At 49.4% G+C, this 14,121-nt stretch overlaps 2 protein-coding genes and 1 long non-coding RNA gene across 9 annotated transcripts in view; 2 read left to right on the top strand and 1 right to left on the bottom strand.

The window, feature by feature from the left end:
* Window positions 1-11,735, bottom strand: part of FHOD3 (formin homology 2 domain containing 3) — a 524,125-nt gene extending 512,390 nt beyond the window's left edge. For all 7 annotated transcript variants that reach the window (XM_055559620.1, XM_055559619.1, XM_055559618.1 and 4 more), the window contains exon 1: window positions 11,450-11,735. In XM_055559620.1, the coding sequence (XP_055415595.1) occupies window positions 11,450-11,614 (165 nt within the window). In that variant the 5' untranslated portion in view covers window positions 11,615-11,735. The remainder of the gene's footprint in view (window positions 1-11,449) is intronic.
* LOC129636242 (nuclear cap-binding protein subunit 2) lies at window positions 2,413-4,062 on the top strand. The gene is made up of 2 exons (XM_055559621.1): window positions 2,413-3,021; window positions 3,845-4,062. Exon 1 carries the CDS (start codon window positions 2,484-2,486, stop codon window positions 2,952-2,954), a length of 471 nt encoding a protein of 156 aa, XP_055415596.1. The 5' UTR covers window positions 2,413-2,483; the 3' UTR covers window positions 2,955-3,021; window positions 3,845-4,062.
* A 61-nt stretch (window positions 11,736-11,796) lies between the features above and the next one.
* Window positions 11,797-13,594, top strand: LOC129636244 (uncharacterized). Its single transcript, XR_008706826.1, has 3 exons — window positions 11,797-11,913; window positions 12,098-12,205; window positions 12,647-13,594. It is a non-coding gene; the product is annotated as an uncharacterized LOC129636244 (long non-coding RNA).
* The last annotated feature ends 527 nt before the right edge of the window (window positions 13,595-14,121 follow it).

The raw sequence follows: 14,121 nt of genomic DNA on the forward strand, positions 1-14,121 counted from the left end.
TCATGTTTGGAGGTTAGGAACCTGAAAAAGATGTGAGGATATTGGCTCTTGAAGGCCCTCCTGTTGCAGAATCATTGTGTATATAAATACAGCTGCACTTTTTCACTTAACTTTCTTTGGTTCTTTTATTGGGGCTTATTGTGTATCAGGCACTCTTCGAGGAACTCTGAGCTGAGTGGGGAGTTGAAATGCACTTTCTGCTACTGCAGGTTTATAGCTGGTGGGGAGATGGTGAGAAGGGATGAAGAACCAGAGCGTGACAGGTGGGAGGAGGCAAGAGGCCTGCACGGGACGGGGAGGGGGCCATGAAAGGCAGCGGAGATGACCCGCAGGCATGGTCTCCCTCCAAGCTGGAGGGTGGAGGGGCAGACTGGGGAGAGCCACGGGCTTGAACCACCAGGGCAGCCTCTCTGTGAAACTGCAAGCATTTCAGCACAGCGAGGGATGGCGAGTGATGGGGAGGGAAGGATGGTCAGGACCGACTGGGAGTGGCAGACAGGAGGCCAGGTCCCAGAGAGGCCTGGGTGTCCTGTGACAAGCTGTGACTTTACCCTGATAATAATGGGAAACCACCAGCAAGAAGGCGGCGGCGGCAGAGAAAGCAGGTTGGGGGGTAGATCAGAGCACTTACATACAGAGTCCAGATGGGAGCCCGGATGACTCGGGAATGGAAAGCAAGGGATGGGATAGGCGCAGAGGAACTGAGGCTGACGAGCAGTTCTCATGGTGTTTCCAAAGAGGGAGATGCAGAAGGGGTGTAGCGAGCAGGTCTGGGAGAAGGAAGCTACTCGTTCCATCTTAAACATTTCTTACCTACATTTCCATATGTACAATTTTATAATGCGTGTTGGCTGTCAGGAAGTGAATGTGTCTCTGCAATATGTTGAGGCCCTACTCCTCAATGTGATGCTATCATGGCCTTTGGGCAGTAATTAGGTTTAAATAAGGTCATGAGGGTAGGACCCCCGATGGGATTAGTGCCCTTACCAGAAAAGCAAGGCTTCCCGGTGGCACTAGTAGTAAAGAACCCACTTGCCAGTGTAGGAGACATAAGAGACACAGGTTCAATCCCTGGGTGGGGAAGATCCCCTGGAAGAGGGCATGACAACCCACTCCAGTATTCTTGCCTGAGGAATCCCATAGACAAAGGAGCCTGGCAGGCTACGGTCCATAGGGTCTCAAAGAGTCAGACACAACTAAAGCAACTTAACACACACACACAGGACAAATAAACACTGAAGAAAACAGAGACTTTTCCCTCACAGAGCAATGCTGACATGGGCCATGGTACATGCATTAAAGATGATACACTATGCAAATATAATGCTATATTTTAATTCTGGTAGAACATGTTAAGAATAGTTCCCTTTGGGTGGTAAGAAAAGTGATTTCTATTTCTTCAGTGTGCTTTTCTGTAGTCTCAAAATACATACACATGCTCATTCTGTGATGGGAACAGACGCTTTGTTTGTTTCATAAGGACAGACTTTGCTCCCTGGCCTTCCCCTCCTTGAATCTAGCTTTGTTAGCTGTAACCTCTCCCCAGGGATGTCTCCCTGATTCCACACAAACAGCAAAATGGAATTGCAAGTTTGAAAATGCCTTAGGGTACTGGACATACACATATCAAGATACACATATTGATTTGAGTAATCAGAACAATCCAGACGACTCAGCTTCAACACAAAAAGAAAGCAGCTTTTTACTTCTGTCATCACTGGGAAAAGTATCCACACTTTCCATAACTCCTTCCAGCACTATCTGCAGGTCACAGGTCACTCTACTTACCAAACCCTGAGAACATGGTTCTTTTGCCTTATCCATCCTATTTCCATCCTCTTGGACTCACTCAGGCAATTAGTGGTCCAGATCCACTTTCATCCCCATCTGTGGGGATATGAGGATCCACCTTTCCCGGTGAAAATCAGGGACAAATAAAGAATAAATTCTAACAAATAAAGGTGAAAAATGGAGAAACTTACATTACCATATGTAAAATAGATAACCAATGGGAATTTGCTGTGTCTCAGGGAACTCAAACAGGGACTCTGAATCAACCTAGGGGCTTCCCAGGTAGCTCAGGGTAAATAATCTGCCTGCAATGCAGGAGACTCTGGTTCGATCCCTGGGTCAGGAAGATCCAGGAGAGAAGGAAATGGCAACCCATTCCAATACTCTTGCCTGGGAAATTCCATGGACAGAAGAGCCTGGTCCATGGGGTCACAAGAGTAGGAAACGATTTAGTGATTAAACCACCACCAGAGGAGTGGGATGGGGAGGGAGGTGGGAGGGAGGTTCAAGAGGGAGAGGACATATGTATACCTATGGCTGATTCATGTTGAGGTTTGACAGAAAACAACACAATTCTGTAAAGCAATTATCCTTCAATTAAAAACTAAATAAATTGGTTTCCGGTTCCGCCACGGCTGGGGCTACCTCGTTATACTGTTGAGTGGCGGTGTCCTCTGCCACCTCTCTGCACTATGTCGGGTGGCCTCCTGAAGGCGCTGCGCAGCGACTCCTACGTCGAGCTGAGCCAGTACCGGGACCAGCACTTCCGGGGTGACAATGAAGAACAGGAAAAATTACTGAAGAAAAGCTGTACATTGTATGTTGGAAATCTTTCCTTTTATACAACAGAAGAACAAATCTATGAGCTCTTCAGCAAAAGTGGTGACATAAAGAAAATCATCATGGGCCTGGATAAAATGAAGAAGACAGCATGTGGGTTCTGCTTTGTGGAATACTATTCAAGAGCAGATGCAGAAAATGCCATGCGGTATATAAATGGAACTCGTCTGGATGACCGGATCATTCGTACAGACTGGGATGCAGGCTTTAAGGAGGGCAGGCAGTATGGCCGTGGGCGTTCTGGGGGCCAGGTACGAGATGAATACCGTCAGGACTATGATGCTGGAAGAGGTGGCTATGGAAAACTGGCCCAAAACCAGTGAGTGGTTGAGAGCCCCATCCTGAAAGCCTGCTCCTTTGGCCTGTTGAATTTGACAGGTGTTACCCAAGGTCTGCAAACCTGCCTTTTGTTGTTTTTTTTTTTTAAACCAAGCTTTAATCAATGTCTCTACTGAGCTGGAAGCCTTGTCATGGTTTTCCTCTTAAAAATTATTAAAGAACAGAATCCAAAAGAATGCCTTTAATTCTGTAGAATTAAATCTTAGAATCTTGGTTTTGTGTCAGATTACCAAAATGATTTCTATTACTAGGTCAAAAATTGTTTCCTTAGCAACAGACTTGATGTATAATGTTGACCTGTCAGCCAAAAACCCACTTCTTTTAGAAGACAGGAAAAAATTTTAAAGTGCTTACCATGTTTGTATCTAAGTAGGTTCATGGTCTACCTTGGGACCTGGAATTACTATTTTTAAAATTTTAAGTTTTCACAAGATAAAGTTTAATACGTGGACTTTTGCTGTGTTATGTAGCTTTGCTCTAAATTAGGGGAACAGATGCTTGATAACTGAATTTTTTTTTCTTTGTTGATTTTTAATCTGTAAAGGCAAAACTTAATGGAAATTCCTAAAGAGTTGGTATAAAAGTAAGCTTTGGACAGTCCCAGGGAACACCACCTGCTTTACATGCTTTGTGTATCAGGAAATAAGGGACAGGTATTGAAGGGTATTTATTTACTAAACACATTTTTCAAAATGTGAGGTGTGAGCGCCTTCAGATCGATTTTTTTCATTTTCAGACTGATCTTGGGAATGGAGTGTTTTGTGATGTTTGAGAGAATGGCTTAGCAAAATCAGAAATGCTTCCCTCGGGAAATGTTTTGGCCAGTTCTTATATTGAAGTCTGTCTTGTTTTTTCTCTAATTGTGCTGTTTCAGAGGCTGGACAGTCAGCTGATGGTCTCTACAACTTCCAGAAGGGAGTCTAGAGGATTTATTTTGCATTTGTAAGGCAAGAGATAATTTCTCGAATGTTACAAGAATTCTTGCTCATTTTAAACTGCTAGTCTAGTACAATTCTCCCTGACCTAAGTGAGTTTTTTTTCATCTAGCAACAAAGTATCTCCTAATTTCCAGGAGTTTGTGAAGTTGGGGCTGGAGTATCTCAATGTGAACAGCTTTCATGTTACAGTGTGTTTTCTCAAATTTAAGTTGGCTATTTGGATATCTCTAAATTAGTTGTAAGTATTTAGGAAAACATGTGCAAGTAATTTAATGAGGACATACCCTCTTTTTTACAGTAGTTTGAATGAATGTATTTTGTATTATTTTGCAGTAAAACATTCAGATTTCTTTAGGCCTTAAAACCACAGACAGTATTTCATATTTGAATTGTCTTCTGTAACAGATTTCAATAAAATTGGACCAACAAAAAAAAAAAAAAAAAAAAAAAAAAAAAAACTAAATAAATTTTTTAAAAATGGAGAAAGGCCACCCTTGAAGGGAGAGTGCCAACTGCTGTCTATCATCCAAGGAGAAGCAGCTAGAACATGTCTAACCAGAGGCTTCACAGAAGGGACTTCTGCATGGACATGGCTGGGGTGAGAAGACCCCTCTTTTTTCCCTTCGACTCTATCATTCAACAGCTATTTACATGAACAATGTGCCAGGCACTGTTCCGAGTTCTAGGGCTAGACCAGTAAACCAAGCAGACCATGAAACAAACCAAGCAACCAAACCTCAGGGAGCAGCAGGCCAGCCCCTCAAGGGCCTGGGTGACCCTGAATGGCAAGGGGCGCTGAGGGAGGTTTGGAGCAGAGAAGGGCCGTACTCTGACCCTGTTTCCTCCTTAGCTGGTCACACAGGCCTGATTCCTACACTGTTCCCTCCATTAAAACCCAATGAATGGACCCCATCTCCAAGTTTTCATTTTTTCCTATTAATGGCCAGGTTCCCAGGCAAGGAGGGAACCTCCACCTCACTCCATTAAGACTTGCTATAAACTTGTGAGTAAGACAGTGGCAGGGGGGGTGGGGGGGGTGGTGTTAGCCCAAGAATACACTACTTAGGGGATCGGGGAGCCCAGAAACATCCGTTGAAGCTGTGGACAAGATGAAAGTCAGGGATGTAGTGGAGACTGTACCCCTCAGGCGGCGGTCAGCCAGCTGCTTCCCCGCGGGTCCGGCACTCACACCCCTCCAGCACCTGCAGCCTGCGTGATGACGTCAGAGGGCGGCAGTCCCCTCGCGGTGGTCAGGAGGGTTGAAAGCCAGGTGTCCAGGGTGTGGCACACTTAATAGTAAATATGAGCAACTTCACTTTCCTTTCCTTTCTCTTTCATTTAATTAAACTACAGATAGAGCAGTAGGGGATCAAGGATGGGAACACTGGACTTAAATATCAGTAGAGGCACTACAAAAAAATTTGCTGATCAGCCACCTCAGTCATAGCAAACACACTTAGAGCACACATTGACACTTAATGAAAAGACTGTGAACCCAAAGGGAACCTTAGAACCCATAACCTAGCTTTTTATCTCTTTTATTAAAAACAAAGTTAAATGTATGAAAAAGTACAGAAAACAGTCTAATGACTCACCCATATATCTATCATCTAGCTCTAACTCATAGTCTATCTTGTTTCCTCTATATATTCACCCACCTACTTCTTGCCCCTCAACCAAGATTATTTTGAAGCAAATTATATGATTTCATCTATAAATATTTCAGTATGTATCTCTGAAACACACGAACTTTTAAACACAGCACAATATTATTATACACTTTAATAATTTGAATGTTAAATATTGTTATTCATTTTATTTTAATAACCAGAAGTCACTGTTCAGGTTTCCCCAATGGTCTCAAATATTTGTCTGTAATGTGTTTGTTTGAATCAGCATCCAGTTAGAGCCACACATTGCAACCGATGGATATATCTCTTAAATCTCTTTTAATCTAAGGTTTCCTTCCATCTCCATCTTCTCCTTTACCATTTATTTGTTAGAGAAACTATAATTTCCCCCAATCTGGATTTTGTTGATTACATCCCTGTGGTGAGGTTTAACATTCATTGTAACAATTTCCCCATTCTTTCTTACTTAGTTCAGAACAAGGCACAATAACATAACCCAATAAAATGCTAAAACAAAAACAAACAAAAAGCAGTCTGATTGCCTCCGTAAACGACCAGATGCTGACAAACTCAAGACTGGAAATGCCCCACAGACGTGGAACCAGCTACTCAGATTAGAAAACCAGGTTTAAAGTCGGGACACTCCTGAGCTGGCCAGAGGTACAGTATGGAGGTTGCAGGAGAGGTGACTGTCCTCCATCTGAGGACAGGAAGGTTCCAGGGACACTTCAGAGAAAAATAAACCATGGAGGGGAACGCAGGCTGGAGTTGGGGCGGGGGGCGGGGGTTGCTCCTGAGTTGGTTTCAGCATGTTAATCAGTTTTAAATCTGCCACCATTAAAGACGAACATTTCAGAGTCCAGAGGAGGAGGGCAAAGGCAGTACTGTGCTTTCCAGAGGGAAGCAGGTTGGACTCCGAGGGCAGGAGGCACAGACTCCCAAGAGCTTCTGCACTGGAAGGACTTAGCAGAGCTCACCGACTTAACTCACAGCCTGTGACAGGCAGCCCCCTCCGCCCTCCCCTCGCCTAGCACAGAGCACATGTGCTCTGCCGGTTTTCTAATAATGGGACACAGTTGGCTACAGGCTCTGGAGTAAAAAAAGACTTGACCTTAAATCCCAGCTCCTCCACTTAAAAGTAGTGTGACCTTAGACAACCTGCCTAAGCTCCCTGTGCCTCAGTTTCCTCATCTGTTAACTGCGGACACCACTGTCGGTCTGCACTAACTCTTGTGAGGTCAATGGGGTTGTAACGCCAAGGCTCACTGAACAGTGCCTAGGACAAGCGCATTATACGTTAGCCCTTCACCCCCAAAGGTTTCTGCCAGACCACCCCCACCCAGACCCTGGCAGGGAGCCATACCTGCACCCGCTGGACATCCGACTGGGTTCCTGATGCAGTCTGTGGCCACGCATGGCACAAAGCTAACTGACCCATAAAGGGTTCAATCCCACGAGCCTGATCCCAATAGCCCAGCTCCAACCAACTGAGCTAATTACAGTAGACTGGGAGTCAACTTGGGTTGGAGACACCCATAGCTGTTCATACAACATTCTCAAACAGTTTTGTCCTAGGATGCTGTGTGACACAATACACTGGCCAACTTTACTAATGACCTCATCTTTAAAAAATCTTAATGTAATGTAACAAACAGATGTGTCCCTTAAGAGGATTAAGGTGGAAATTCATTAGCGCAGTAGTACCAGTGGATTTGTGTTCTAAAACTGACGCCCATCAATCAACTCAGTGCATGCTTCATCTTAGTGCTGCTCAGCCTCAGGGAGAAGCCTGGAGAACTGGGCAGCCAGGTCTTTACCTTCAAGGCAGGTATGTGTGAACAGGGGGCGCATGGAAAACCCTCTGAGCCCTGCACTGAGTCTAACTTAAATGACCTCTAGTCCCCGCTGCCCAGACTGCAGTGTGCACAGGAATCTTCAATGCATCTTGGGAAAACACACATTCTGACTCCGCAGGCCTGGGGAGGCCTGAGAGTGCATTTCTAAGAGCCCAGGTGACACCCAGCCCACATGCGGAGGACCAAGGTTCCAATCCTCACAGCAATCAGCTGTCTTGCAGGTGGTGTAGCCGAGGCAGCAAGGGAACCACAAAGAGAAAGGCAGTGAGAAAGGAATGAACAGGGCACCGTCCAGGCTAATCCAATGAGAGGATGGAACTCTGAAACGCTGGCGGGCTGCCTGGAAGGAGGAAACTCAAGACACAGAAGTAGAGTCATTAAGGGCTCGGACCTGGTGCCAAATGCCAGTCCTGGAACTTCCCACTCACATGGCCCGCTGACTTTTTTTTTTTTGCTTCGGGCTCTTCGGCTTTGAGATGCAACTGTCCCAGTGCCTGACCCATGGGGTGGTCTCGGGCTTGGCAGAAGAATGCATGTCTGGGACAGTGCTTGGCGCAGGCAAGTGGCCAGAACCTGAGAGCTATTATTCTCTACTCTCTAGTCCGCAGCAGCCACGGAAACATTTCCTGAATTAAATTATTAGGTCATAATTGCCATTTTGACACACACGCTAGTTAGCACTTTTTTGTAATATTCTACAATTTCAGTTTGCCTCTCAAAAAGAAATAAGAATCCTTAGAGTCTTTGCCTTTAGCACCAATTAATCCAAATACATTCATGCTTTGAAAGGTCCATGATTCTGTTAATTCTACTGCACAGTTTTTTGTAAATTAGAAGTCCTATAATTATAATTCTTTTTAAGGCACTAAACCAGAAATAAACACCTGTTCATGCAGCATTTGAAAACAAAAGGCCTCACATAGTCCAGATAAAACATATAACCACCAGAATAAACATCTCCCCAGTGAGAATACGGTACCTATTCTCTGTACTGACCTTTTTGTTATCAGACCAACCATTTATTTAATCATCCTCAAGGAACTACTATAAAAATCTGGGGGGAGGGGAGGCTTCAGTCTACCAGCTTGGGGAAAAAAAAGATAAAACATTATAAGAACAATGTGTTGTTTCTGTCCAAGTCAATGGTTTAAATGAACAACTAATTTCGTATGGAGTCAGCAAACAAAAGATAAATTTATACATACTTCCCAAGGTTAGGAAAAGATACATAGGCTCAAGCTTGGGCTGAGAAGGACGTGAGGGGTAAACCAATTCAGAGGTTCCCAGCACAGAGACTCCTTAGGGGAACTTTACAAATTAAGACCCTCTGCAGGGTCTTTGAGGGTTGTGTTACACAGGTGTGTCCACTTAGTGAAAATTCATCCAGCTGCTCACTCGGGGCCTGCACACTTTTCTGTGTATGCCATCTACTTCGAGCAAAAGTCTGCACTCCCAGGTAAGATGGCTGAGGATGCTAAGAGTTTCCGAAGTTTCACAGTCACGCTTCTCCCCCCTCACCACCCAGAATGTCCCCTGCTCCAGAAACTCATCTTCCTGCCAGGCCGGGCTCAAGGAGACCCATGGCAGGGGCATGCCCACTCCCTCACCGTTAGCTAATTCATAGCCAGGTTGGTAACAATTTGTTTCCCCCTCTGGCTGTGAACTCTATCAGGTCAGCAATTCTGTCTCAGTGCTCTTACTCATGCTAGTAACATTCACTTGCCCCAGGCCAAAAAGTACCTGGCCTAGAAAACTGAGTCGGGAACTCCCCGAGTTAATGGAACAGAAGCCAGAGTAGATGCGGAGTTGGCCAAACAACTGGTCCAGGGAGCAGAACAGCAGTGGGGTCTCAAGTCACACAGACCAGGTTTCAATATCAGCTCCCACTCTTAGAGAAACTAGGTTACTCAACTGTTCTTGGCCTCAGTTTCCTCATCCATCAAACAGGTCCAGTAAAAGTCAGCACTTGACAGATACGTGTAACATGAAATGAGATGCCACACTGACATCCCTAGTAGAGCACACACCTACATACCAAGCACTCAAAACTCATTAGCTCTGTCTATCACAGATGGATCATTCAATCTGGGAGATCTCCTGCTGGAAATTAACCAGCATTTTACAATAGTAATGCACACCTGGGCACATAAATGCCCTGAATTCTGCTTTATAGAACCCTGGCTAATACAACCAGCCACTGAGTCGGCTCTAGATGTGAACAACCATGCCACACATCTGACGGTACGACAGGGGTCTTCAGGCAACAGACTCTGAGACTGAGGCTGGCTGGGCCCCCCAAGACAAGGGATCAAGGGTGTCTGTGGGACGTCTTCAGGTTCTGTTTATTCCACAAGGGTCATCGCTGGAAGTCCTGTGAGCCAGTGCATCCGCTGTGCTGTGGCTTCCTGGGGGCATGGGGGCGGGGGACAGCGTAACGCTGGGGCATTGGGATCTCCTACCAGACCGGGAACGCTGGATCAGGCTACAGGGCTCATCCATGGAAACATAAAAATGTATGTCAGTTTCCAGCTTGAAAGGTCAACCCTGGGTTTGAAATCCAAGGAAACCACTTCAAGGTCACAGGGCCACAATTATGAGTCTTCTGCGGTTTCAACAAAGGATCACTATAATCAGAGACCATAATGAATGAAATAACCATGATGCTGAAGAAGCCCTACAAAGATTTTTTACTGAATTCACTCATCAAGGAACCAAGTAACTGACAAAGTGATCCTGATTAGCTGAATCCACAAGACATCTTTCTGTCTCCCCATCTCCCAACCCAACCTTTCATGGCCACAGGGATTCCCGGGACTATCCATCCTGCACCAACACACAGAAAAGGAGATAGAACTGCCCTACTCCTCATTCCTGAAGACGGGTTACTCATTAAGTAGTGGGGGCTGGGGAGGGGAGGGGGGAGCCGTGATATACTACCAACAGACACCACTGCCAAAGTTCACTGGTTTCCACATCAACCTCCTTCCCTTCTTCCAAAGCAGGTGAACAACATACAGAAACCTAAGGAATTTTTAAAACTTAATTTTGTTCTTCTTGTCATCAAGTGTTAACGCTTCCAAATATTTATCAGTTGTTGATCCTCAAAGAATAAATCATCTACAAGCTTTGATATGAACCCTAAGCCGGGGGGGGGGGGGGGGGTACCAGGAAAGTAATTCAAGATGCAGTCACTCTATGAAGTGGGAGGAAGGGTTCTCCTGGGTAAACCAAATGGTTGGCTTTCAGTGCCCAGCTCTCTTTGCAATACACACACTTTGCAAGATGCCTGTCCCGCAAAGGGTTAAAAAAGAAAAAGGAAAAAAAAAATCAAGCCATTCTTCCCAGGGGTCACTCACTTCGGGCTTTGTGCACGAGGGCCGCCCCTCAGCGCCCCCGCCCCTCCTCCCACGGCCACTGCTCCCCCAAGACCACCTGCTTCTAAGAAAAAAAGGGGCTGCTCTGAGCAGGATCGCTGAGCGCTGGCGGCGTCCTCCGCGGCGCCCCCAGGGGTGGAAGGAGAGGCGTCCCCGGGAAGCGTGCTTTATCTCGAGGGTCGCGCTGCCGCCTGCAGCGGCCCCAGAGGTCGAAGAGGTTTTGTCCCGGGCGTCGCTCGGGGCCCTCCTCGTAAGGATCAGAGTCCCCGGGGCCCGGGTTCTTTCCTCGCGCAGCTCGGCGCCAGCCCGCCAGGGTGCGGGGACCGACCGCCGGCGTCCGAACCCACCCCGCCCACCCGACCGAGCTAACGGCGAGGCGCGGGGAACCCTCTGCATCCCGCCTCCGGTCGGCGCCGCACCTGTTCGGCCTTGCCCGCCCCCGCTCTGGGCCGGAACGCTGGGCGGTCCTCCTAGCCGGCTCGGGCGATCCCGAGCCAGCCGGCGCGCGCCCGGACCCCTCTGCCTAACGGAGAGAGGGGAGGTCTGCCCTTGGGCGCTGGTCCCCCGGCCGCACCCAGCTCAGCTCGCCCGCGGCGCCCCTACCCCGGCGCGTCCCGCAGCAGGGACTGCGCCCAAGGGGCCCAGCCCGCCCCCCTACCCCGCCTCCCGCCGGGCCGTACCTTGTGCGGCGCCCGCAGCAGTCGGTGGACCCCGGCCAGCTGGGTGCCGAGCGCGAGGTCCTCGCGGAACGTGAACAGCGGCGGCCGGCTGGGCTCGGGGAAGTTGGTGCTGTTGAAAGGGTCCGTATCGTCCAAGAACTGCACCCGGCAGGCCAGCGTGGCCATGATGCATCCCTGCCCCAGGGGGGCGCGGGCCCCGGGATAGACGGGGGTCACCGCAAGCAGGGGAGGCCGCGGCCGCCGCTCGCTGGCTCGCGGGCTCGCAGGCTCCGGCGCGCCTGGCTGCAGCCCGGGCTCCGGCCGCGGGGGGCGGGACGGGGGCGGGGCCGGCGGGCCCCCTCCTCCCGGGGCTCGCCGGCTCCTCCCCTTCTGCGTCCCCCGCGCGCCAGCCGGGACCCACGCGACTCGCCGCCGGGAACGCGAAAGGGAGAGCGGCTCGCGCAGTATCCGCAGCCCTGGGCCGAGTGAGCTGGCGGAAAGACCCCCGAACCCTCCCCACACACAAAGCTCCGCGGGCAGACCCCGCAGCACGTGCGCCCCGGCCGAGCTGCACCCCTCGGAGCTAGGGGAACCGAGGTGTAGGGCGGGTGGGGGCATAGCCGTCCTCGGGCATCTTATCCATCTGAAAGCAGGCTTAACTCTTTCCAGATGAAGGCGGCGGCGGCCGGGCTCCTGCTGCCTGGATTCGGAAAGCCCCAGCTGGGCACCAGGAGGCGGGGAAGCCCCCCGCCCCACCCCATCCCGACAAGCAAGAAAGTAAGCTGGGTAATGGCAGCCACCTGGAGCCCTGGGCAGGGTTCCGGGGAGGTTTCCCTCGGAGAGAAGAAAGCTAAGAAGGAGGAGGGTGAACCGGGGATCGCTGGCAGCGGTTCTTAAGAAACAAGCCCAGGAGGGCGCCAGGCGGCAGGCTTCGGGGGCTGCGTGTGCTGGTTGATCCTCCGCATCCCCACGGCCTCTTGGCCAGTGAGGTCTCCGAAAACCCTAAATGGATCTAGTGGGGCCGTAGGGGCGCTTCCGGCGGGGTCACCGAATTGCAGGGAGGCCGCGGCGAGCGAGGGACCCACCGGGCACGGAGGGACTTGGAGGGAAGGTTTGCAGGCTGCCCGCCTCGGCCTGCCCCGCGCCTCGAGGCTTCTCGCTGCTCGAGGGTGACCCCCTTCGTTTCCAATAAGAACTCCCGGTTCTCTCCATTCCCAGGCTATGGCCAAGGTCGCGGATACCCTCGTGCCTCATGCAGGTCTCGTGGAATAAACTCAGTGGCTCTCAACATCCGCGTCTAAACAAGCCGACTTTGTGACATGTGGCTCCCCTTCTGGCTTCAAGGGGAAGAAACCCCGCGTCCCACGCTTAGCCTCTTCACGCGCACCTGTGACCTTCCGTTTCCGTGGACCCTCCCCGACGCACATCCAAGCTTACGCCTGTTCTTAAAATAACCATGATCCGTGACACCTGCTCATTCCTGCAGAGCTAGTTCTCTCTGCACGAGTCCTTTAGACAGGCCAGTACATCAACCTCACCATCAGCTCTTGGGTAGAGGCTAAAATCCCATCCCCTCTGAACCCCTGCCTCCTACCCTCCCTTTTTCATCACCATTTGCATTTCTCCTCAGTGAGAAAGGCCTCCATTCTTTCTAGCCGCCTCATTTCTCACCTCTGTCCCTACATGAATCCCAGCCCATCAGTGACCTCCATGCTGTATCACTTTCTTGGCCTCAGCTATCAGGTCCCTAGAATGTTCCCACCCCATCCACTGCTGGCAGCAGCCACTCTAATGACCCATCCCGCTCCTCCAGGTTTCTCAGCACTGCTCAGGGTGGCCCTCCATTCATCTCAGGCTGCCACAAGTTTCTGCCCCTTCACCTACAGATTATTCAATAAAGAAGGTCATGGCTTCAGGGTGAAGTCCTCCCCTTCCCACTCCCCTCCTCTCCATCGGAATGTCCATCCTCCGTCTCCTCCATCTCAAGAGATGACCAAAGCCCTGGTTTTCTTCTTGCTCAAGGCTCTACTTCATCTGGATCCTGAGTCCCTTCCTGGCTCCTCTGGGATCAGCCTGTGTCACTGATCTGGCCTTCTTCTTCCTGCCTTCCTGGGCTCCTTCCCCTTGAGAATCAGGACCAGCCTCCTGGCACACAGCCTGCGCTAATCGTACAGATCCCAGCTCTTAGAAGAGCCCCGCGCTGGTTTCATGCTCTGCTATTGTGGTCCTTAAATTCATAACAATTTAACAAGAGGACTTAAATTTTCATTCTGCTTTGGGATCCACAAGTTATACAGCTGGTCCTGATGAGCATAAATATTCAAGTGTTTTGTCTTAAAAACTACATCTTTATGAAGGCTGCCTCTCCGTGGCTTATCTCATCTTCACTTCCTGATCAGCTTCTGAAAGCAAGAGCTATATTCATTTCTCAGCATCGTCACCACCTCTTTGCTCCACACCCCAAAACATCTGATGGACAGCCCTCCCTGCTATTCTGAGACCATTAATGCCATCCTTGTTGCCTCATTAGGGGGACACCTCAGCCTTGCCATCCACTTTCTCAGCAGCATCTGTCACCATGGACCACACTTTTTTCAAACTCTTTTCTCTCAGCTTCATTAGTTCTACCCATTCTAAGTTCACCTTCTCCCGCTTCATCAGCTCTTCTCATTTCCCCGGGCTCTGTTCTCCTC

This window comes from Bubalus kerabau, chromosome 21 (assembly GCF_029407905.1).
Source record: "Bubalus kerabau isolate K-KA32 ecotype Philippines breed swamp buffalo chromosome 21, PCC_UOA_SB_1v2, whole genome shotgun sequence".
In the NCBI taxonomy this organism is placed as follows: domain Eukaryota; kingdom Metazoa; phylum Chordata; class Mammalia; order Artiodactyla; family Bovidae; genus Bubalus; species Bubalus kerabau.

Excerpts from the sequence above, each read along its gene's own strand:
- LOC129636242 (XM_055559621.1), top strand. The coding sequence starts at position 2,484 with ATGTCGGGTGGCCTCCTGAAGGCGCTGCGCAGCGACTCCTACGTCGAG.